Source organism: Takifugu flavidus, chromosome 20, assembly GCF_003711565.1.
Source record: "Takifugu flavidus isolate HTHZ2018 chromosome 20, ASM371156v2, whole genome shotgun sequence".
Lineage (NCBI taxonomy): Eukaryota > Metazoa > Chordata > Actinopteri > Tetraodontiformes > Tetraodontidae > Takifugu > Takifugu flavidus.
The window spans coordinates 9,723,290-9,745,332 of NC_079539.1; the positions used below are offsets into that span (position 1 = coordinate 9,723,290).

Consider the following 22,043-nt stretch of genomic DNA (forward strand, 5'->3'; position numbering starts at 1 on the left):
TCAAGATCATAAATAAACCTTTCATAATCATATCGATGTCGAATTCAGTGCACTACATATTTCACTCAATCCAACATCCCTATGTAGTGAGTAGTGAATAGGAAGCGAGTGTGTGGTTCCGGACACGGCGTTTAATTTACTACGGAAGAAAAAGGCGTTTATTTGCGAGACTACGTCGACCACGTGACCACGGCGCACAACGTAATTCGTTCGCTCTGCAATTCTCTCCAGATTCTTTGAACGTTACGGAAACAAAGGCGATTCTGTCACTGCCGTACGCAGCTTGAGCGCCGTTCCACCAATAGACTGTGTGGATTTGTTCAGACTGTTGCGCTCCGCTTGCTTCCGCACTTATCAAAGACTCCATTTCCCATCAGCCCACTGTTCTGTCGTCACGCATCAGCTTCATTCTGCAGCACGATAACAGAGCTGCGTTTGAGGCGGTGTAGTACCATACGGAGCAGGAATAACAAGCCGCCCGGTGGGGAATGGGGAAGCCCAAATCGCAAAGCTGCTAGCTTGAGTCCACTTTCCAGGTCGCCATGATGCCCGTAAGTCGTGGTTTTATTTTAATGTGTTAATTGTGCGAAGCGCAGTGAAAATAAGTGGCAGTTCGACAATTGGCGCGTCTCGCTTGTCAAGGAACAAAAGTCTCTTGTGTTCTTGAGAATGGATTATCTGCTTTCGATAAAGTTAGTGCTCGCTCAAAAGGCATTTTTTAACATTTTTATTTATTCGCATGTTTATGCAATTGTGCACGGCAGCAATCCCAACACACAATTTGTAACGAAAAATATATATTACTGATCCAGAAGCCGTTTTCCTTCAGTTTTGCTTCCTGTCTTGGATTTCTAGTTACATATTTGCAGTGAAGATATCATTTCTAAAGGTTAGAGTGAACATTTCCATTGCAGCACTAAGAAATATGAGCACTGTTAGCGCTCCTCGCATTTTATATCAGTTATATTTATAAAGATGACTCGTTGGATTTGCTGACCACGAAATTGTTTGCAACCTGCTTCTTTCTTTCCAGTTGACAGGATCCTTTTTATTCAAAATAAAATTCTTCGTATTTTTGCATATATTAGTATGCATAATTTGCTGCAACACACCCCGATCCATGGAACAGGTGTGCTGTTAACAAATTTCTGTTGCAACCTGATCATTTTCCAGAACCTCTCCCCAAAATGCATCAGCCTTATCTCCATGTTCATTCGTTCTCATCTTGACCTTGGGCTCCTAAACCTCATCATGACCTCCACTGAATGAAAACATGCCCATTCCTTTCTGCGAACTGCCATTTCTTAAGATTCCAAACGGAGGAGTCAGCTACCTGACAACAATACGCCGTCTATTCAGTATTAAGATGCTTGGGACACCGTTATGAGTAGGGTTCTTTGTCTTTCTGTTCTGATAGTCTCGGGCTGTAGTTGTTGATTAGATGGCAACTAGAAAAGCACTCACACACTTTTCGCACTATGTAACTGTTGAAATTTTTCAGTATCAGCTCACATCCCGAAGCCTTAGAGCTCCTGGACCACTTATTCTCTGCTCAGAAGTTTGGTTTTTTTTATTGCAGTTTTAGAATAATATTTAACCTTGATTACATGATTCAATTCTTGTATCAACGTGTTGTTGCTCCATCTCAGCAGTGTGGAGGCTCCAAGACCGTTCTGCCCTAAGGACAAACGCAGAACAAAAAATGCTGATCGGGCTTCCCCTTCAAGTTTTGAGATGTTGTTGTTTCTCTTCCAGATGACGTTTTATGTGTCAAACAGAGTTACGCTGCTGTTTGACTTTTGGGATGTGCATGGACCTGTAGGTGAGTGCGACACGGCAGGCATTAATGCTTTACTAGCTAATGGGATTGTTTTAAAGGTGTTTCCAGGCGTTTTGAGAGATTTAAAAAAAAAAAAACCAAACCTTTAGTTACATCCTTCTTCAGCACAGCCTTCATTAAAAGGTTTCTGGGATATTTATAGTCTTTGTGGTCATAAATGCAGTTGGCATGGGGTGGAATCAATCGCCAACTTAAACAGCCCCATGAAGCCTGTGCCAGGGCCCAACATTGATTTCCTGTTTTGTTTACTGTATCACAGCAGTGATGAAATGTATGAACCTATATTTAAGCTCGAGGCCCAACAATGGCTATCTTTAAAACAAATATGAGTTCTATGGATTTGGACTGTATTTGCTACTGTCAGACATTGTTTTTGGTAAGGAAAAATGACTCCTGCCCCTTTAAAGACCCCTTTATAGTTTCTCCCTAATTTCACCCTAACTTGTCCTGTAGATTCACCTTTGCTCTCTGGCCTCTCTTATTTAGTGTCCTGAGGTAGCTTCAGAACTCCGTGACCTTTTCTTCTTTGGCGTTCTTTCTGTAGACAAAGCAGCACAAGGGACAAACAAGCCAGATAATTCTGTTGTATCCAAGGTTAACGTTCTCTACTCGGGATAGCTAAAGACGGAATGGCTGACGCCGTACATGGTCGTAACCAGCCATTGAGCTTCCACCTACCTCTTGGTAGGAATGGCTCATCAGATCTGGTGCTGCCTCCTTGGGCATGAACTGTTGCTACGTCGGTACCACTTCTCCCAAATGTGTCTGGCGTGTCTGTTTCAAACCAAAATCAGCTTTCATTAATATACACCATTTTCCTCAGTTTACCTCTAGATATACAGCAATCTTAGCTCACTGCTTACAAAAGAAAAAAAAGGGTTTTAGAGTTGTGAAAACTTTGAAAAGGTAACGTTGGCCTGTAGGGAGTGAACTGTCTTTATCGACAGAGCGTGATATTTTGTAAAGAACGCACAGAGAAAATGCAAATAGAGTTCAATGATATTTAAAGATATGCATGCAAAGCACTTCTGCATGGACGTAAAAGCTATATGTGTCTGTTTCCTCAGGGATGCTGCTATCTGTGTTCGTGGTCCTGCTACTGACGGTTTTCTACGAGCTGTTTAAAGTGTGGAGGGCCTGGCTTGAAACCAAGTCAGAGCTGCCTCAGCCCCCCCTGAAATACACCCCCCCTCCACCCGTCAGGAGTGACAGTACCACTGTACTGGAGAGCAGCCAGTCTGAACTCTCCGTAACACACGAGGAACCTCGCCGTCTCGCTGTGAACGTCAAGAACAGGTCAGCAGCTCTCTGAAACCCACCTACGGGTTAACATACACGTTCGGATCAGGCTGGAAGTGACTTTTATCTGGAGTGGTAAACTTAAATACTTGTATTTACACACTATTTGCTTTTCAGCTGGCTGCTTCATATCATCCAGACGTTCCTCCACCTTCTGCAGGTGACTCTGGGCTACATGTTGATGCTCTGTGTCATGTCGTACAACACCTGGATCTTCCTTGGAGTTATAGTGGGCTCTGGCCTCGGATATTTCATCTCATTCCCGCTCTTGAACCGGAGCTGATGGTGTAATCGCTCCAGTGATGCATATTTCCTCGCACTTTGAATCCACTGGGCAGCGTGTGTGACGTCAGTTTATGAGCTGAATGTAAAAGCTTTATTTTAATATGAATGAAACCTTTCATTCACTGATTGTTGCTAAGAATCTTTTTTTATTTTTTATGAGCAGTTATTTTGCATTAAAGCAGCATAACCTTTGCATCTTGATGCCAGCACTGGAGAGTGACCAATGTAGGTGGAGCCTAGATCGCTGCCTGCTTCAATTAATAGTTAATTTGTGAAAAAAAAAACTGTTCTAAAGATTTAATAGACATTTTTATATACCTATTGCTTCTTATGTATGACAGAAGACTACTGTTACAAGAATGAGATAATAGAGGTCCTTTATCAAAAAAAGAAAAAGATTTTATACTGTTCATTCATCTATTTTGACACAACAGATAAGAATTTAGGAGAGCTCCAAACTCACTATTGTCCGGGCTTTGGAATTATTGCGCAACAACACCTTTGTGCAGATTCTTTAGCACTTATTTACAGTGGGGTCACATGATACCGCTCATAATCAGCAAATGAAATGTGTAACTGGATCTCTAAACTTGTCCTGTCATTTCAGGATCACACGGCCATGACACACAAGCGTGATCATGAGGTTCTTATGGTCTTTCCCAACCTAAGTGCCTTTGGGATTTCTGATGTTACTGAAATCAAATGTCTTTTTACCTGTTTAATTCATTAAATCATTCACAGAGTGATGATTTGCTAACAGAATAAAGGTTCATATCATACAAAGTCGATGAAGCTGTTTTATTCATCTTATGGATTTTACACAAAAAGTGGTAAACAAAGGTTACGCTGCTCACAAGGGACAGATCTTTGTCATAAATAAAATGGATATGTGGAATTGAGCCTCTCGTGTCAGCATTTTCACTCTTCAGATGACAGAAAATAGATTTTCCCTCTTGTGTCAGCAAATCTCTAAATTCCAAATGATGATACGGTTGTGTCAAAAAACACTAGATCTAAACTAAAGATGTGAATTCAGTAAAACAACTGCTTGAGTCTGAGCATTTACTATATGACACGAAGGAAATTTTAAATAAGTCCTATAAAGTTTATGTAAGTTTAAAGTCATCTTCACCTGCCAGCAATGCAACAATAAACTATACTGGTTGTAAAATAAAAAAACCTAAAACAACCAAAGCTGGTTCCTGGTTCGAGTCCTAAAAAAGCCCATTTCTAAATCTAGAAAAAGCAACATGAAATTTACAAAATGACACTTTCAAACAAACAAACAAACAAAAACGTTACTTTGTAAACCACTACGTCTACTACAACTCCCCATAGAGTACGACCTCGAATGTTTGATTTGCGCGCCCCCTACTGCTCAAATAGTAGAAATACATAAATAGTTTAAGGCCCATATACGGTAGAGAAAATAGACCCTTTATTTTTTTCTTTGCAATACTTGTTAAGGGGCCCTGTGTATGCTTTTAGTATAGACATCAATTATCACTAATCAGATAAAAAAAAAAAAGCTCCATACAAAAATGGAGTCACCAAGCTGCAGAGAGAATGCTTCCAAATGTCTATGAGAAGATGGAAATGTCAGTTTAGCAGTTTATAGTATAAATAATAAAACCGTAATGCTCTTCTACACTAAAACCACTTTTACTGGGCTTGTAATTTTCTCCTCCTTATCAAGACTTTCATTAAGTGGCAGGGGATCGACTTCATCCATCCCTTTACTGGTTAGTGACTGGAAGCCACTGTCGCTGCCTAAGCTGGAGTCTGTAACAAGTGGAGACTTTGGTGACGACTCGCCATCAGATTCTGCTGTAGAGACCTCGGCGGTCTGTTCGCTGGCATCTGGCCGTACCTCCGTCTCCTCACTGGTGCTCTCAAAAACCATTTCCTCTGGTTGATCGGCTTCATGCTTCCTCATTCCTTTCAGCTCCTGGAGAATTGCTTGAGGGGAAGACTTGTCTCTTACAGATTTTCTGGAGACGGTCTCCACCTTGGTGGTGAGGTGTGTGATGTCCTCTTCCAGCCCGTCCTCTGTGATGACGGTGCCTGTTCTGATCTCCGTCCCTGTGCGTTTGAGCGAGTCCTCCTCCTGGTTTCGCTCTGATGCAGGCAGCACCATCTCCAGCATGGGGTTGATCAGACCTCGGATTTCGTTCACACTGTCAGGAGATTTTGGATTATCGCACGGGTCCAGATCTTCATTATCCTTTCCTCCATCTTTGCCCTCCGTCATCTCAGCGTCCTCCTCGGGGATGAGCTCCACACCTGGCACCTCCAGACAGGACTCGTAGGGCAGAGGCACGCCATCCAGCTGGATCATAGACACAACCTGCTTGCGTCTTCTTGAAGAACCGCCTTCTTTGACTTCAGCAGCATCCACGGAACCGTCCACCTCATTGCCTCCAAACTTAGTAGACCACTCCACTGACGGGGTTTCTCCCAGCAGCTGCAGGTTTGGATCGCTGTTGGACAGAATGATACTGTCTCGGTACAGGTTGTGTCTCCTCTGGACAGCCGCCTCCTTCACAGCTGGACCATGAAATAAAGAACAGGCCGTGTTAGACTACAGTGATTATTGCTACGATGAGAACAGGAACCCCCCTTCCTTCCTCACCCATCATTATGTCCTTGGAAACAGACTGGAGCACCACCTCCTCATATATGTTTTCCACCAGCAGGAACTTGGAGAAGTCCTCAAAGATGAGCTCTTTGAAGCGAGGCAGCTCCTGAGGATAGCAGGGCAGATATGGCAGTGCCTTCTCATCCATTTCTTGATTAATAATCCTAAGAATTTATCCTCCTTTACTCAGATGACCTCAACTGACTCCCATAAAGCAGAGCTGGTGATTATGCAAATGCTACTTCCACTTATGTTTGTCAGGAAGTTGTCAATTCTCGTCACACAACAGGTTGCACAAGTAACTGCTGACTTCCTAATTTACATACAGTACATGTGACTAGTTTGTCTAAAAAGATGAGACATTTTTCCCTCGACATCATTGGTTGCACCAAAAATGCTGGCACTTAAAAGAAGAATGCAATTTTCCTGTTTGGTTATCTTGAGGTCTCTCTGGGGATGAACTCTGAGGACACAAGTCTGGCTTCATTACACAAAATATATTTTGTCCATTCTACAGATACGTAGCGGTGCAGGTAAAAGAAAAAAAACACAATACTCTAATGGATGCAGTGTTGTTCAACTTACGGGTGAGCAGGTTGGCGAGAGCTGTTTTAGCATGTAGGGGATGATAATCTGCAGCAGAGCCTCTCTGAAGAATTTCTTGCGCACAGTGCTGCTGTCGTAATCATATTTCTTACAAGAACACAGCAGAAAGACATTCTCACTCAGTGACTCCTAAACAACACTCACTGCTGTTTGTGTCTGACATCTCATTCTGCTAAAAGCCTTTTTTAAGAGGACATATTTTTTATACTTTCTTCCCCATTTTATACCTTGAGAACGCGGTCTTGGCACCTCTGAATGGTCTTGCACATGTCCTCTTGTCCCTGGGACTCTAGAGACTGGTTAAACAGCTGCTCAAAGGTGTACACCGAATTGTCCATTTGCTGTAAGAACAACAGTAATAACTTTAGAAAAAAAAATATTGAATTACACAACATAATGCTACTGGTCATGGGACCGCCTTGATTGGTTGTAATACTTGATTTGTGCAGTAGGTGTCAGTATAGACAATTTGCTAGCGTATTTTTAGGGAGTGTTTTGGTACACACATCCTTTTTCTGTGTTACAAAGGAGTTAACTAGTGTTGCACATTACCTCCCTCATCAGGATCTGAACCCTGCTGACAAACACTGACGGGCCATGGACATCAAACCTCTGCTGTAGTCCCTCCAGATTGAGCTCTTCCACCTTGTCATAACAGCTCTGCATCTTCACAGGGTGGAAAGCGAGCATGGATAGCTTCTCCATGTTCTGAGGGGACATTTAGAGGTGATATTCAGGTGATGAGGCTCTAAATTTTCTAAAATCTACAGTAAAAGAATATGAGGACAATGCAGCTAGGGTTAGATGAAGCCCAGTGACGCATCTGTACAGTTGTATCTCAATTTCTCTGAGTTATCCTCAGAGTTACTAATGCAAGTTAAATGTCATTCCATATTCAACCACTACATTTAATTGAATATGCATTTCCTAATGTCACATATTTTTTTGTCAAAGAAACACAGGCATCTTTCAAATATTTCCTGTAAAGTTAAAGCTTAGTCAATGCTTTTAACAGTAACAGCAAACTTTGGTCTTAGCTTTATATTGAATTTTCACTGTGGCACTTTTATTCTGGAAACCTTTTTCACTCTGGAGGCCCAAAAAGAATGAGATTTTGAAATGACCTCTAATGTGACCTATACTTTTCTTTACTTTAAATCAAGGTCAAAATTTAAAAAGCAATGATTGTAGCACGTGGCATTGGAACATGACTCACGTCTCCCAGTTTTTCTTTGCCTCCTCCATTTAGTGAGTTCTTGCTGAGTTCCACCAGCTCTTTGAAGAAAATATCCCTGACCTCAGAGAAACCTCTACTGGTGGGCTCCATAAGAGCATCTAGGATGGAGCTGATGTAGGGCTGCACGCTGGTTTGTAGGAGTTGCTCTGCTTTTGGCGACACCAGAGCTTTAGACCAGCAGGGGCACGTAATGAAAAAGAGAAAAGAGTGTGTTTAGTTGCAGTGACTAGTCAATCAATAGGATTTTAGAAATGTCTGTACATCCAAATGTATTATTTGCCTTCAATAATATTAACAACGCATGAGCTTCCATGAATACACTCTATATGTAACATAACCTGTGGGAAAAACAAAAAGTTAAAATGACATTTAGACTTACACCCCGCAGAGATTTACATGGTCCTTGTGTAATGTACACCAACATATTTCAGTTCAGTGGACTAGTTTGATGCTATATATGAGAGTCATAAGAGCAGATATGGTACTGTAAGTGATGGAATGTAGTTGGGCCACTTCAGCTGAATGGGAAACAGCCACGCAAAAATGAGCAGACTGTGCCAAGTTGGAATAGAAATGTCGACTGCTTGTTTAATGCAGAATTACCAAAAAGGTAAAACATGAGAAGAAAAACACTGGGAATGTTCTTTACCAAAAAAATGAAAGAAACTGTCTGAGTCACAGGGAAAAGCTATTTTTACCCCCCCCCCCCCCCCCCCCCCCCTCCAAAAAATAGTGAGAGAATCCTCGGTGATCTGACTCTAGGAGTTCCTGAAACAGACAAACAGCAGCTACACCTCAGATGAGGTCAACAATGAAGCCTTATTGGCTCAGGTTACGGAGCACAATGAGCACCAAGTCAACAACCCAAGCCTGAGTTTCATGAGTTTGAAGTAAACCGAGGGGTTGTCAGCTACATTTAAAGAGAAAATACTATTTTCCGCACTTTACTGTGTTTTTTTTGGGGAACTGCAACAGCCTCTTCAGGCAGCCAATCCACAAGAATTTGGTGGGAACATTTTTTTTGCCCCAAAAGGCCAAGGTATGTTTGGCATGAAGGTTGAATTGGTATTCACAGAAAAGCTGGCTGGTGCTTGGACCAGTTCGCTGAAAGGGTGTGTCAAAGCGTGGGCTCCTGACGACAAACTGCATAAAGGAACACCCATCTGAATAGGCCTTTCTGAACTTCACTCATATGAGGCTGTTTTGTACAGAGGCCAAAAGATTTTGATGCTCTGCAGCACACACGCAACACAACACGTGCTGGGCAAGTTCTTAACTCAGCCAAAACAAAAATGTGCTTGCTGATTTAGCTTATCTAGTTGTCAGTCTTGGCTAAGGTACATTAGCATTTTGCTAGTCATTAATTACTGATGAGAATGACCGCATTCACGGGGATAAGCGTGCATATAAAGACAGATGCACATAGGCGCATGTGTCATGCTGTTTTACAGATAAATGCAGCTGTGCATGAGTTCATTTAAGTGAGATAAAAAGAAAAAAGAAATCTTTGTCTATAGCACAGAGGCTGTCACAGCTGGAGACCCTCCATGCTGCACTTGAGGAGCAGGACCAGTGTCCAGCTGCGCTCCTGGTTAAAAACGTCTGCCGTAACTGGTTTTCTGGCTGCTGGGCCTCTGCATGCCAGGCTCACCAAGGGCTTAAGCACCAGCTCGTGGCTGCTGTTGCATACAGATACTCCGAGCCAGACCTGAGGGCTAAGTGCCAGAGGAGCGTCAATTATGAGTGAAATATGTGACTTTGTCCTGTCCTGAGAGGTACTTCCCCCTTCCTGACACCGTGGAAAAGCATAAAACGAAAAGAAAAAGCTCTTTTTCCTACCTCTTATCTTGTTGGTGACATGCTCTTTAGATGTGACAATCTGGTCCATGTCAGTTCGAAGCCTGGCGTCCAGCGGGACTCTCTGCACTTCGCATGATTCCACCAGCTCTTTATATCGTCCATTGGTGTGACACAAGACCTGTCTGTACACCGCGTCAGAGATCTGCAGGGAGAATCATTCCGTAACGTTTGGTTTGTCCTTCCTCTGCCACTGCTTAGAGCAGGGGGCCCAAATCCAGTCCTCGAGGGCCATGCTCGGGATCCAAGGTGACAGTGGTGTCTAATCCCAGCTGCACTTCGGTCCTCAAGGACTGGATTTGGGCACCCCTGGCTTTGAGCAAGTCTGCTGGAACTCACCAGCATCCAATTCCTCTGCTTCTGCTGCATCTTTCCCTTGAGGCGAGGACCAATCATGTCTCTCAGGTCTGAGTGAAGGGTCTCCATGACCAGATTAGCCAAAATCTGCACAGAAAGGAGAAGTAATGACATGATTTTCCTGATTTTCCTTTTAATTTTGCATTTCTTGATTTACATGACCAAAAAAAGGACTGTGCTCCCCAAAATTACTGTAATTCTGTTAATACGGCAAGGTTCAGTCCATGATTTTGAAATCAAAACACAACCAGTTGTGTAAATGTTTGTCATATACTAAAATGTGTGTTTGTTTATTGACAGCTAATATATCAGCCCCGCCTTCTTCAGAGGGAAGTTCTGCTTGTTTTGGCAATGTGTCAGGGTTTTTACAAGGGTGGAGTCATGCAATAAATACCTCCACCTAATTTAAAAACACACACACACACACACGCACATACACACATAGAAGTAAGTGCACTCTCTCTCCTTCCTTTTGTTTAGATATATAGAGGGTGGAGATGGTGCACAGCTGGAGGTAGAAAAGATGGTATCAGTGGCACTGCCCTCATAACACACACACTGCATTTTAGCATGTGTTCATATACTGTAATTATTGCCTTGTTAATGTGATTTGAATCAAATCAAAACAAAACTAAGCTTGGTGTACCTCCTTGACTGTAATGTTTGGTACTTTTTCACTTGTGGTTGTAAATTCTGCATCCGTGTAGCTGAATAAACATGGGACTGCTGGTAACAGAGCTGAACTGTTACACCAGGAAGAGACTGAAAGGGTCTCATTCAGAGAGACCCTAGAAAAGAGTGTGTGTGTGTGTGTGTGTGTGTGTGTGTGTGTGTGTGTGTGTGTGTTGACAGTGAGGGGTGAGGTCTTTTCTCTTTAGAGGTCTTACATAGCTGCGTACTACTTGAATGGTTATGTGAAAAAAGAGGTTGTAAGTTGTGGCTGGAGAGTTTTCCATGTTTTTCCCTGGAAACAGGCCCCTCCCCTACCTCTACAGCCATCCCTGCAGTCTCTGAGCCAGCAGCCATGTCACAAACTGACAGAATTCAGCAGTAAAATCCCTGGTAAATCAATGTATCCGATGCCAAGTTTATGACGTGTTCTAAACTACTGATGATTTGATGGTTTTAGGTAGTTGAAGGTGACCACCAGTTCAAAAGGGAGTTTTTGGGAGAGAGAGATTTTGGTGGGTGGGCTCTACTCAGCAAATGCAGGCTTCCGTTTAAACACAACAACACGTAAAGCTCTCCAACCACCTTATTTTTGTAAATTCGACTGGACACAATTCAATTATTCCCAACACAAGAGATGAAAACAACAAAACACAATGGAACCAAACTGAGGAAACTGTTTTACCCACTTAAGTACAAACTTAGACAAAGCAAAAAGGAAAAATATCAAACATTATAGTGTTTTTCTACCTTTACTTCTGATGCATTAAGGCACAGCAATGACTATCAAAGGCACTTTCTCATCCATGTTCCCTCCATGCTGTCTCACACCATCTTTCAGTGTAATCTACAGAACAATAGTGAAGTCCTGACCTGTGGGGGCTGTCCACACATCATGTCCCATGTCCCATAGTGTCCCTTGGCCTGTCTGTACAGTCTCACAGCATTGGTGAAGGCTGGTGTCTGAACAGGGAGGTCCTCTGATATACCTGTTGTTTGAAGGGAAAACATTTTTGGTGATCCTATATTACATGAAACCTGTTTTGACCATATTTGTTGATGAAATTAATAGAAAACAATGGAACATTTCTGTTATTTAGCAGTAAATCTGTCACGTTTGCTTATTTGTAAATGAGGATATGGTATAACCTCCATTATTTTCCTTTAAGGGGAAAGGGGTTCTTATGGGTTCCGGAGGTCCAGATGCCATGAGCAGATGATAAACAATGCGTTTTAGGCTTGGATGTACATGACAGATGATGGGCGAAAGGACTTGAAAACAGCTGATTCACTACATTACTGTGATTTAAACAATCATCTTGTTATATTAAGGCACTTTCCAAGCACAAACAACAACGGGCCACAGGAACCTTCCAGAGAAATCTACTGGCACCCTTTTTGGTGGGATGTGAATTTTTTTCAATAGCTTTCATAAAATGAGTCAGAAAAGCAACATTTTGGTCAGTGGGACCGTCACCTACACACCATGGATCATTCCTCTGAAGAAAAACACGAGTCGCTTTCTTGGAAGACAGATTTGAGTTGGTGAGGTCATCATCCATCCCAGTTGCCGAGACAATAGATGCCGCTCACAAAGAACGCAACCGTGTTTGCTTGGTTTTGAGGATCTGATCTTTATTGTGCGTTTGTGTTATGCATATTATATTCCGTGCCTCCCACAGGAATACACACATGCTTGTGGAAGGAAAGAACATCTTTGGGTGGATGAAACCAAGATGTGTGTAAGAGCTCAGGTGGAGACAAACAGAGGAGCAAACACACAACAACAACAACAACAGGTGGAGACAAACACACAACAACCATAAATGCTGAAATTTCCCACTGTGAATAATAGTTGGTTTACCCAGCATGCCTCCTTGGCTAATTACTGCATGTACAAGTAAGAAAAAAACAAGCATCACACAGCAAGTGTGTGTCTGTCTGTGAGTGTGTCACTGTGGTCTGTGACTCAGATGAAGCTGACAAAGACAGGAAGTGGCTGAGGAGTGAGGAGGGGGAGAAGCAGAGCCAGACAGGAAGCTCCCGGTTCACGGATGTTGATCTGAGGGTCAGTGAGGGGGCTTATTTTGGTTCAAATTTTCCAAACTAAACCTTAGTTGGAGGTGTTGGGAAATTGCCCACTGCTGCCATACTGGGAAACCCACAGCAGTCATTTGGAGGCCCGAGCGCTGCAGCAACAGTCTGGTTCATGCATTTCTATGTATACTTGTACCAGACAGGTCGCCCGAAGCTAATACGCACATCAACAACAGCTAAACAGGCTGACCGAGCAGTCTGCGCATGATAATTGTTCTCTGAAAGAATGAATGAGCATTCACAAACTTGCACCAGTGGATGTTTACAACTTTATACTGTTGCTCCCTTTTTCTGGTTTAGCACAGAATGACATTGTGGCTCTTCTGATGCACGAAAAGCTGCACTTTGGGTAGATCTCATGGGAAAATCTGCAAATTTGGACGGGAAAAGCGATGCGATAGTGTGTGTGTGGCAATAGGAGCACGCAGAGAACCAGTCGCAGCTGCGTTCACCATCCAGATGTTTCCCCCATATATATAATTTATAGAAAAGCAGAAGTACTGGGTGTGACTGTGAGTCAGGACTGAGTCAAATTTCAACAGACACGGTCCACAACATTCAGTGTGACCTGTTAATGTGTCGTTATGTCCAGTTTTTCCTCAGTTCTATAAAGGTTTTAATTTGGCAAATAGAGATTATAAAAAAAAAGAGGATAACAGGAACAGCTTATTTGCTGTCTTCCTCAATACACTTACAAATCCAATACAAATGTTCTATTTATAGACAGTTTAAGGATGTTTTTACCTTTACACTACTAATTGGTCAAAGTTCTGCGGGGAAAATCCTCCAGTAATTATAATCAGGGTCACAGAAGGTGCTGGAGCCTGCACCAGTGATCACTGGGACAATACTGGACGGGTGGACAGTCCATCACAGGGGACGCACCATTCACTCACACACTCATACTGTACATAGCTGCAATTTAATCAAAAATGGCCAAAAATCCATGTCAATAATATTTTTTCATGTTGCTAAATTTACAACTTTTTTGAGTTGTGACGTTTTAGAACTTTAGCGAAGCATTCAAAAGAAATCATACAAATAAAGCCAAATGTTTTCTAGATATTTTTCCATTTTTAAATCACGATCATTATCCCACCCGGGATAATGATCTGTGAACGTATACCTGAAGAGGAACCTTGCAGACTGATGGAAATTTAACATTAAACTGGTGGATGTTTGTTAAGCTTAGCTAACAGGACTGAGAAATGCCACATACATAATTCACCACTCTGAGTTCTGAACATTTCCTCTTGAGTCACACAGAAATAAATGCTGTAAAGTATAACAGTAAACACGACCCCATCACATGCGCCCCAACCATGTTGGGTTGGGGGGCACATTCCAGATAACATGCACATGTGGCAACACTTAATACGGTCACTCCATTTGAGGAATTTCCTTTACAGACTCACCAGCCTGTATCTGCAACCACAGATAGGTTCCCAGGCATTTGTGTGCACAAATGTGAGGCAGGTTTTTAATTGCGCACACACACAGAGGTTCTGACAAGCATCTGGTAAAAGAGCCTTTATCTTTTAAATGTACAAGTCTCTTCATGCTCACTGGATTTAGCCAGATTGGAACAGGCAGATTGGGATTGGTTTGAAAGGTTCAGGGGGAGGAGAGATCCTATTGTGCCTGGAATCGTAATGCATCAGGCGGCAAAACACAGGTGCAACACATGTTTCCATTTAGATTTATATTGTAATAATACATTGATACTAATATGTGAAAGAACCTTGAACCATTCACATTATTTACAATAGAAACACAATAAAAAATCAAAAGTTGAAGCAAAGTTCAGTTGGATATTGAACAAGTAAAGGGATGTGGCGATGTCTAGTGTCCAAGAACATTTGGTTTTAGCCCATTGAGGTTATGGGGACATCTCAGTCTGGATGACACTGAGAAGTGGAGGGTTCTGGGGTCATGTCCCCGTGTTGTGCCGTGACACCTTTAGAGCACCGCCGAGTTACCCGAACCCCCAAATGCTCACAAAGGACCCTGCAATGAGCTGGCGGCTCGTTCAGGGGCGACCAAAGGCAGCTGGGATAGGCTCCTCCCACGTTAATATTCAGAAAACCAGTAGGGCTTCAGCCTCCTTTTAACGGAGGCGGTTAACTTTGCGTTTTGCAAAGCATTCAGTTTATTGTGGAACTATTGTGGATCACATGTTCAGTAAATTCAAATAGGCAATAGGGATATCTACGTGAACATTTAGTTTCAGGTCTTAAGCTATCAAACGAGTTGAATAGTGTCAGTGTCGCGCTGACCTGAACTGCTTTGCATGACGCCTATGAGTCAGCGTTTCATTCTTCATGCATATTGCGTAATGGCTGACGTATATTGTGCGTTCTTATCGTCCAGATAAACCTACAAGACACATTTGTGTAGAAAATAAAGGCAGTCGTCAGGTTAGCATAGACAACGTTTAAAAAAAATGCACCAGGAAGCAAAGGGGGAGCTATAAAATCATTTATCACCCCACGGAAATGCCTATTAACCTGCTCTGGTTTGCGTCAAAACGCCAACACACCAAAGGCGAGAGTGGACGTGTCGCCACTGGCCCGTAGCACAAACACCAAACTCTACCAGCGACACCAGGCAAACAGAAACACACTTGTTTATTACAATTAGTCTTGGAGGCCAGTTTCACAGCTGGAATGTGCAGCAGGAGTTTAGTGAGCATGCCTGAACAGGTAGTGTCAGGAAGTTCATCAGTCAAAGGAAAAGCCGTGCTGCCTGCTCCTGATTCATACGGCTACACAATGAACTTGGTCTTTCAGGGGTTGGTCGATAATACGACGGTTGGCATCGTAATATGAGCTTTCTTGGCAGTGTAGCTGACCAGAGTACGTGTTGGCTGGGTGGATAGGGGCTTGACTTCAGTAAGCAGTAATTAGATTTGGTAAATTGCACGAATGCGCACCCATTACCTCGAGAACAGAAAGGACTTTAGCATTATTGGGCTTGCTAGCGCTCAAGGGAAGAAAGCTATTCATAAAACAAAAAGCTCAACCATTAATTTAATGACGTGCGTACAATCAATGGAATGTTAGAGCTGTAGTTTTTCTTCCCGCCTGTGCCTGTGGTACATTAGCGTGCCATTACCAACGTCACCATTTCAGGTTTGCAACTTATTATTCACTAATCGTTAAGATAAACTACATAAGGGCAAATGGAGCAAACCGAAAGATAAGATGGCGTGTTTACTGCGTCTACACGTGCATGCGGGGGCAAAAGCACTTTGGGCTGCTGGTGAAAATCGATGCCAGAGTCGCTGGCAACAGACTCAGATCAAACTGGTTCCTCCTTCTACCAGACAACCAACACATGGCTTCCACACGAGCCTTTAAAGGCACGTTGGTTAAAACGCTCAGGTTCGGATCCAGCGAACATGGGCGGGGGTTAATCAGACAGGTTAAACTTGGCTGCTCAAAGAAGTTAAGCCATATTATGGAACGCCCATGTGACTGCAAACAACAAAACATTGCCACGGTAACAGATGCGTTTGCGTTTCCACTGTCTGGCAAAGATCACCCCAAACCAAAAGAATGTGTTTATTTATTTGGACTTGTTGCGGACTGTAAAGGCAGATAAGTGCTTCGATTTGGGCAGCTCAGCGTTTAAAGACTGATTTAATTTCTCCTTTTAGGGAAACACCTACATGATGTGAACTGATCAAGTTTCAAAAATGACTTTAGGGAGTTTAGAATATGGCGCAAGGCTCAATGTTACTTCAGGGTTGACATTTTAGAGGTCAAATGTCAGGGCCATATGTTCTAAATGTCTTCAGAATAAAGAAATAGAATAGAGGAGGACTATAGACAGCTTTACACTACCACAAAACCCAACTCAGCTCTTCCTCTCGACCCACCACACACGATAACCACCATTTAACCACCGGGCTGTGACACAATATGAACACAGTCTAGATCTTAATGTCATTAATGTTTATATCAATTCAACACTGACGCAGACTGTAAGAGCAAGTGTGGGTCACACAGCGCCAATCATTAATCGGGCAAATATTTCGATTAACTTGTCTCCAAATCTGAAATAGTAACAAAGGCCCCCACCCACTGTGTGAGTGACGCAGACGACGTTGGATTTCCATGTGGTAACCATTTACCAAGAAGAAAAACAACATAGACACAACATTCCAGCATTCATCCAGCTCACCCACATGGCATGAACACATTCAACACTACGACACACACACACGCGCGCAGACACACACGTACACACGCCCTCTACAGTGCCAAAAACGGCTAAGAAAGGCACTTATTGTCTTAGGTGGAGCGCAGAGGTAAAGTGAATTCCCTATGTGGTCTCTCAGTGCATTAGGAAATCAAAATTCAGACCTAAAAACATGCAAAATTACATTTGGACTATGTTTTGTATTTGCCCTCTAATGGGTGGAGTAATTAGAAGTATGAATCGATGTGAAAGAGGCTGAATGAAGCTGAGGAATAGATGCATGGTTACCGTTGTTACTGTGCCTCACACAGTCCTGCAGCACAGCGTGCCACTTCTTCTGCTCCTTCTCCGTCATCACGCAGAAGTAGCGATGGCGGGCGTAAGGGTGCCAGAGGATGAGGGGGAACTGAGTAACACTCTTGATGAACGGATGATTGCCCACTTTGCCCTTGATGCCTAAAGAGAGAAGTGAGTGTTCGATTTGGAAACATAACAACAACACAAAAGCAGAAAAAGCAAGTGGCGCTAAAATGTAAAAGACAATAACACAACAAAGCATGAATTGGGGATTTATTTGCTTTTCCTACCTGGGAGGCTGGTATTGATCAACTCAAGGTATTCCTCCATTGACGTCAGCACTTTGTAACCAGCACAGTTGATGGTCACTTTTGGGTGGAGACCCCGATCATATGCCTGTTAAATAGACAGCAAAAAGGTCCGTTTTAGTATATATGTGTCCAATCATCTAAAGAAGCGGGGAAGGTTTCAGCTAGAACGCACCGTTTTTCTCTCATACAGTCTGATGGCGTAGCTGTTTGGCACGGACACAAACCGATTCCTCCATTTCTGATTTTCTTCCAAGTACTGAAAGAGACTTCCTGAGAAGATGGAGCGGCCCGCCAGAGGGTCCTGAAACAACAGGTGGAGCTGAAAGATGATCTCTAACGCGCATGTTGTGAAACAAGGGGTTCAGTTGACAGGTGGCAAAAAATGCTAATCCTTAGCAGAGCTGTTGCGGCGTTGCTAATGAAGTTCAGATGGACTTCAAAGGGAGCGTGCTAAATTTATTTGCTAACGTTAGTTCCTTTCTAGAAATTAAACAATTTTAACATTGAACATTAATTTAGACATTGTTGTTATTTGTTACTTGCATGTAGCACATTTTAGTCTCGTAATTGTCTATAAAAATGACAGTATAAAGTTAAATACCTATGGTAAACGTCAATGGGAGTGTTTAAATGATTTATTTCATCATGTGCATGGCTGCACTTTATGACTTCATAGGTCAAAAGACAACACATTTTATAAAACTGAGGTGGGCTGGAGTCTTGTGTGTTGGTTACTACAAACATCATCTCTGTTCATGTGTGAAACGTGCTCCACTTCCTCCTTAGTGAGTGAAATGCGAACAAAAGTGGGACCATTAGCATATTCAGTAGCATGGGACATGTTGATTATGTAAAAAACAGAAGGAGGGAAGTTTAGGATTCCCACAAATACAGTTGGACTCATGGCTGCTACGTTAGCTAAATCGGACGCAGAGCTGACGGCACATCTTATTTGCTCATTCAAATTTTGGAATTAACTCAATTTGCTAGTAAAATCCGGGCATAAAAATCAACAGATAAGATGCAGCTATATAGGAGACTAACATGTTTATTGCTCGGCTCTACTCAGCTGCAGTTGTGTTGCTGTTTTTCCAACATTGCTGGTTCAACTTTTCCTTTCCGAGCCAATAAAAGCAAACTTGCCTTTCGGTGCAGCAGCTGGGACTGCGGCCCTCCTCCTCCTTCTATCTCGAAGCGGACGCTGTTGAAGAGAGCGACGGCGTACTGCTGCTCGTACGTGCTGCTGAACTCCTGCATGACTTCTCTGCTCCGTGCTTCAAGAGACCACACAGAGTCACCATGAGTTCAGCCATTCAAGTTCACCAAATGACTTTAAACGAGGTGCTCCAGACTTCTGCAGGGAACAATTCTGTCCACCGACAACAGTCAAAGCTCACCATTGGTTACCGTGGATACAGACAGATAAACTTAGACAGGGGGCTGCCTATTAAAACCATTACTCAGATCGCCCCAGTGTTAGCTGAATAATGTTGATTTCAACTCCACAGGTGTAATTGAATGGTGTGTGTGTGTGTGTGTGTGTGTGTGTGTGTGTGTGCCCTGAATAATGTCACTACTGTGATTGGCTCCAGCATCACCTGCAGCCCTGATAAGGGCAGAGCTGTTTGACAGAAGATGGATGTTATAAATCTGTCACTTCCCGTCTCATGTCACAGCACTGTAAAGAGGTCAAAGGTCGTTGAAGTTCTAAGTGACGGTGACACGCCGAGGACATTCTGATCCAGTTAGAACTTCAATGTGCAGAATTTTTGTCAGTGTTCTTGTGCAGAGTCGGCGTGCTTGCTGGATGAGGCGCAGTTCGACTGGGGGAACCTGAGTCAGCAGGTATTCAGTCTTGACTTTGATTTGTTTGTGGACCAGACAAGACAGGAAGGAGGCAGATGTCCTGGCGTGGGAGAGCAGGAAGGAACAAGCTGACAGGACAGGGCACATTGGGAGAGAATGTGGAGGAGATGGGAAACAACAGAAACTAACGAGGCTGCTCCGCTGCAGGAGCAACTGGGGACGTTTGGGTCTAAAATATAGAGACGCTTCTAAATCCCTGGTCAGACACATGGCGTTCTGCTAACCAAGTGGACTTTGCTATCTCAGTGTCATCGGCCTGGATAAATGAGCTTTTGGAGATGTGACTCCCATTTAAATATCACAAAAACAATAAAGGTTTGCTGTGAAGAGGGCCTTTCATAGAGCTGGCATCACATTTGCATGTTATAGTGACATATTCAAAAATGACAGAAGTGGCGTCCAATCTGGTCCATTAACGTCTCCAGGTCCATGTACTGGCACTCAAATCTACATTTACCCCAGAGGCAATATGAACCCCCAACGTCTGTATGTCCAGTAGTGAGTCCGGGAGCTTGGAGTCGCTGAATATGTCCCTTTATTCTTTAGGGCTCCATTAACAACGGTGCTGTCGTTCAGAGGGAGGAGATCGGTTTGCAGAAATGTGCCTGGTAAGCAAAACTGAAGGAATCCCCTTCTGGGGACGTGCACACCTCAAACAAAACTTCCAATTCCAAAACGTTGACACACACACACACACACACACACACACACACACTCTGAGCTACATATGCTCACTGTAATTCACATTATTGCTGTTCACTTCTAAGCCAAAGGCTCCATTCAAGGAATGACGGGCTGAGACGATGGGGGGGCGGACCAGGGGCGGAACGACGTTTCGCCATTGACATGTTGGTACCTGCTTAACCGCAGCTTCATTTGCACTCTTCTCTCATTCGCCATCAGGTCACCTGGGATTTAGGTTTCTTTCTTTCTTTTTAAAAATGTTTTAATAAATCTACCAAAGTAGAAAATATCACTTTATGTGAGGTCATCGTGGGAATGAAAAGGTGAAAGAACTATTCTATATAGTTGTAGATGAAAATTGAACATATTTTTAGGCCTTTTAGTTCATCATTCCAGCTCATTTTGACTAATATAGTTGATAGCAGGAAAGTTCTGGGTTCATTTTAGGCGTGGGGCCTCTCTAGTTGGCATGTACTCCGAGAGTCAGTGCACGAGGTTGATTATAGACTCTAGAATGGCCCTGGCTGTGAACGTGCGCATGTCCTGCCACGCAGGACACCGATTGTACAAGGCCAACCCACTTTTTTAGATGATATGATTATTGTTCTGCTTCTAATGACACAGACATTCCTACTGTATCATATGTTTCACTCTGGTTCACATAATCATCTGTTTCCAGAAGTGGTTTCTCTCGTGCAAGTACGCCTGCTAACACGATCACAACCCTGCAGTATGTTTATGCTGAGGCGAAAATGACCCTGATCCAAGTTTGTGCAAATCCCAGGTCTGCTCCTCCGTCATCATTAACAGTATAACTGTTCAGGGATGTGTTGCAGCCTCTTCCAGCTGCCTCACGCAGACCTGCACAATTCACACAGCAATCTGAGACTGAAATAGCAGCCAGTCCCTAACTTAGACAAACTTTGGGGAACCTACTTATTATCTCAGAGAAACGAGCCTGCATCAGAGAGAGGATTTAGGGGGAGAGCGCAGCAAACTGCAGGGGGAAGAGGATGAAGGAGGGGCGTGAGAGAGAACTGATTGGATTAACACATAAAATGGTTCTATTTAGGATTTTACAGGTCATGCAAGAAACTACGGGAAGGTTTCCGTGGATTTCGCTCATGATCAGACTGAATGTAGTGTTAAATTAGAGTCTTTGGGTACTTCTGGGACAAAGAAAAGTTTATAATTGTGCTTTACCAGTGATAGCCGTCGTTATTAACACAGAGACTTCAGCAAAAATAACACTGATCACTTTATTTAAGGACATGAGTGCGGGGTGTTTTTAAATCGTGGCTTGCGCATTGATAAATGACACCGAGACTTACCTGTAATTATCTCCCGCCTGCTCTCATCCAGGTGAGAGGAAACCACGTCCCCCATGGTTGCAGAGAGCCTTGCAGAGCTTGCAGGTATCGGCGGTCGTTACAGCTGAAAATCTCAAAGTAGTTCCCCAGCAGAGGTCCGGACAAAGAGTCCGTGAGAATGTGTGGCTTCCCCAGAGAGGCGTATCTGAGAGCGGGATCGGGGGGAGAACATGCGCCGTGGGACACCAACGCGCTCCCTGTCGCTATGGTGGAGGTGCGGGAGGTGAACAGTGGCTCACAGGGGCAGGACACACCTTCGAAGAGTCATCACTGGTCCAACGTGTTCAGTTAGCCCTGCCAAGGGTGTGGTCTGGAGCTGAGCAGATGAAAATAGGATTCGTTTAAATTCTAACCTATAGCATATTGTGCTAATAACATGACTTTGGATAATTATTGTTTTTGTTGTTCTTATTTTCCTTATCTTTGT

General features: G+C 43.2%; 2 protein-coding genes across 3 annotated transcripts; one reads left to right on the forward strand and one right to left on the reverse strand.

Annotated features, from left to right (window-relative positions):
* Window positions 1–388: 388 nt before the first annotated feature.
* On the forward strand, window positions 389–4,210 carry slc31a2 (solute carrier family 31 member 2). Of its 2 annotated transcripts, none has more exons than XM_057018101.1 (4): window positions 389–551; window positions 1,756–1,822; window positions 2,908–3,136; window positions 3,257–4,210. In XM_057018101.1, the coding sequence occupies exons 1-4, from the start codon at window positions 543–545 to the stop codon at window positions 3,420–3,422; spliced, it is 471 nt and encodes a 156-aa protein (XP_056874081.1). In that variant the 5' UTR covers window positions 389–542; the 3' UTR covers window positions 3,423–4,210. The 2 variants fall into 2 exon arrangements, with proteins under 2 accessions (XP_056874081.1, XP_056874082.1); XM_057018102.1 differs by lacking the exon at window positions 389–551 and adding an exon at window positions 578–692.
* Window positions 4,209–21,859, reverse strand: niban2a (niban apoptosis regulator 2a). Its single transcript, XM_057018099.1, has 14 exons — window positions 21,578–21,859; window positions 18,840–18,970; window positions 17,869–17,997; window positions 17,676–17,781; window positions 17,377–17,544; window positions 11,662–11,777; window positions 10,102–10,206; window positions 9,745–9,907; window positions 7,885–8,072; window positions 7,221–7,376; window positions 6,896–7,009; window positions 6,648–6,755; window positions 6,057–6,168; window positions 4,209–5,971 (listed from the first exon to the last, which is right to left on the reverse strand). The coding sequence occupies exons 1-14, from the start codon at window positions 21,630–21,632 to the stop codon at window positions 5,070–5,072; spliced, it is 2,553 nt and encodes an 850-aa protein (XP_056874079.1). The 5' UTR covers window positions 21,633–21,859; the 3' UTR covers window positions 4,209–5,069.
* Window positions 21,860–22,043: the final 184 nt, after the last annotated feature.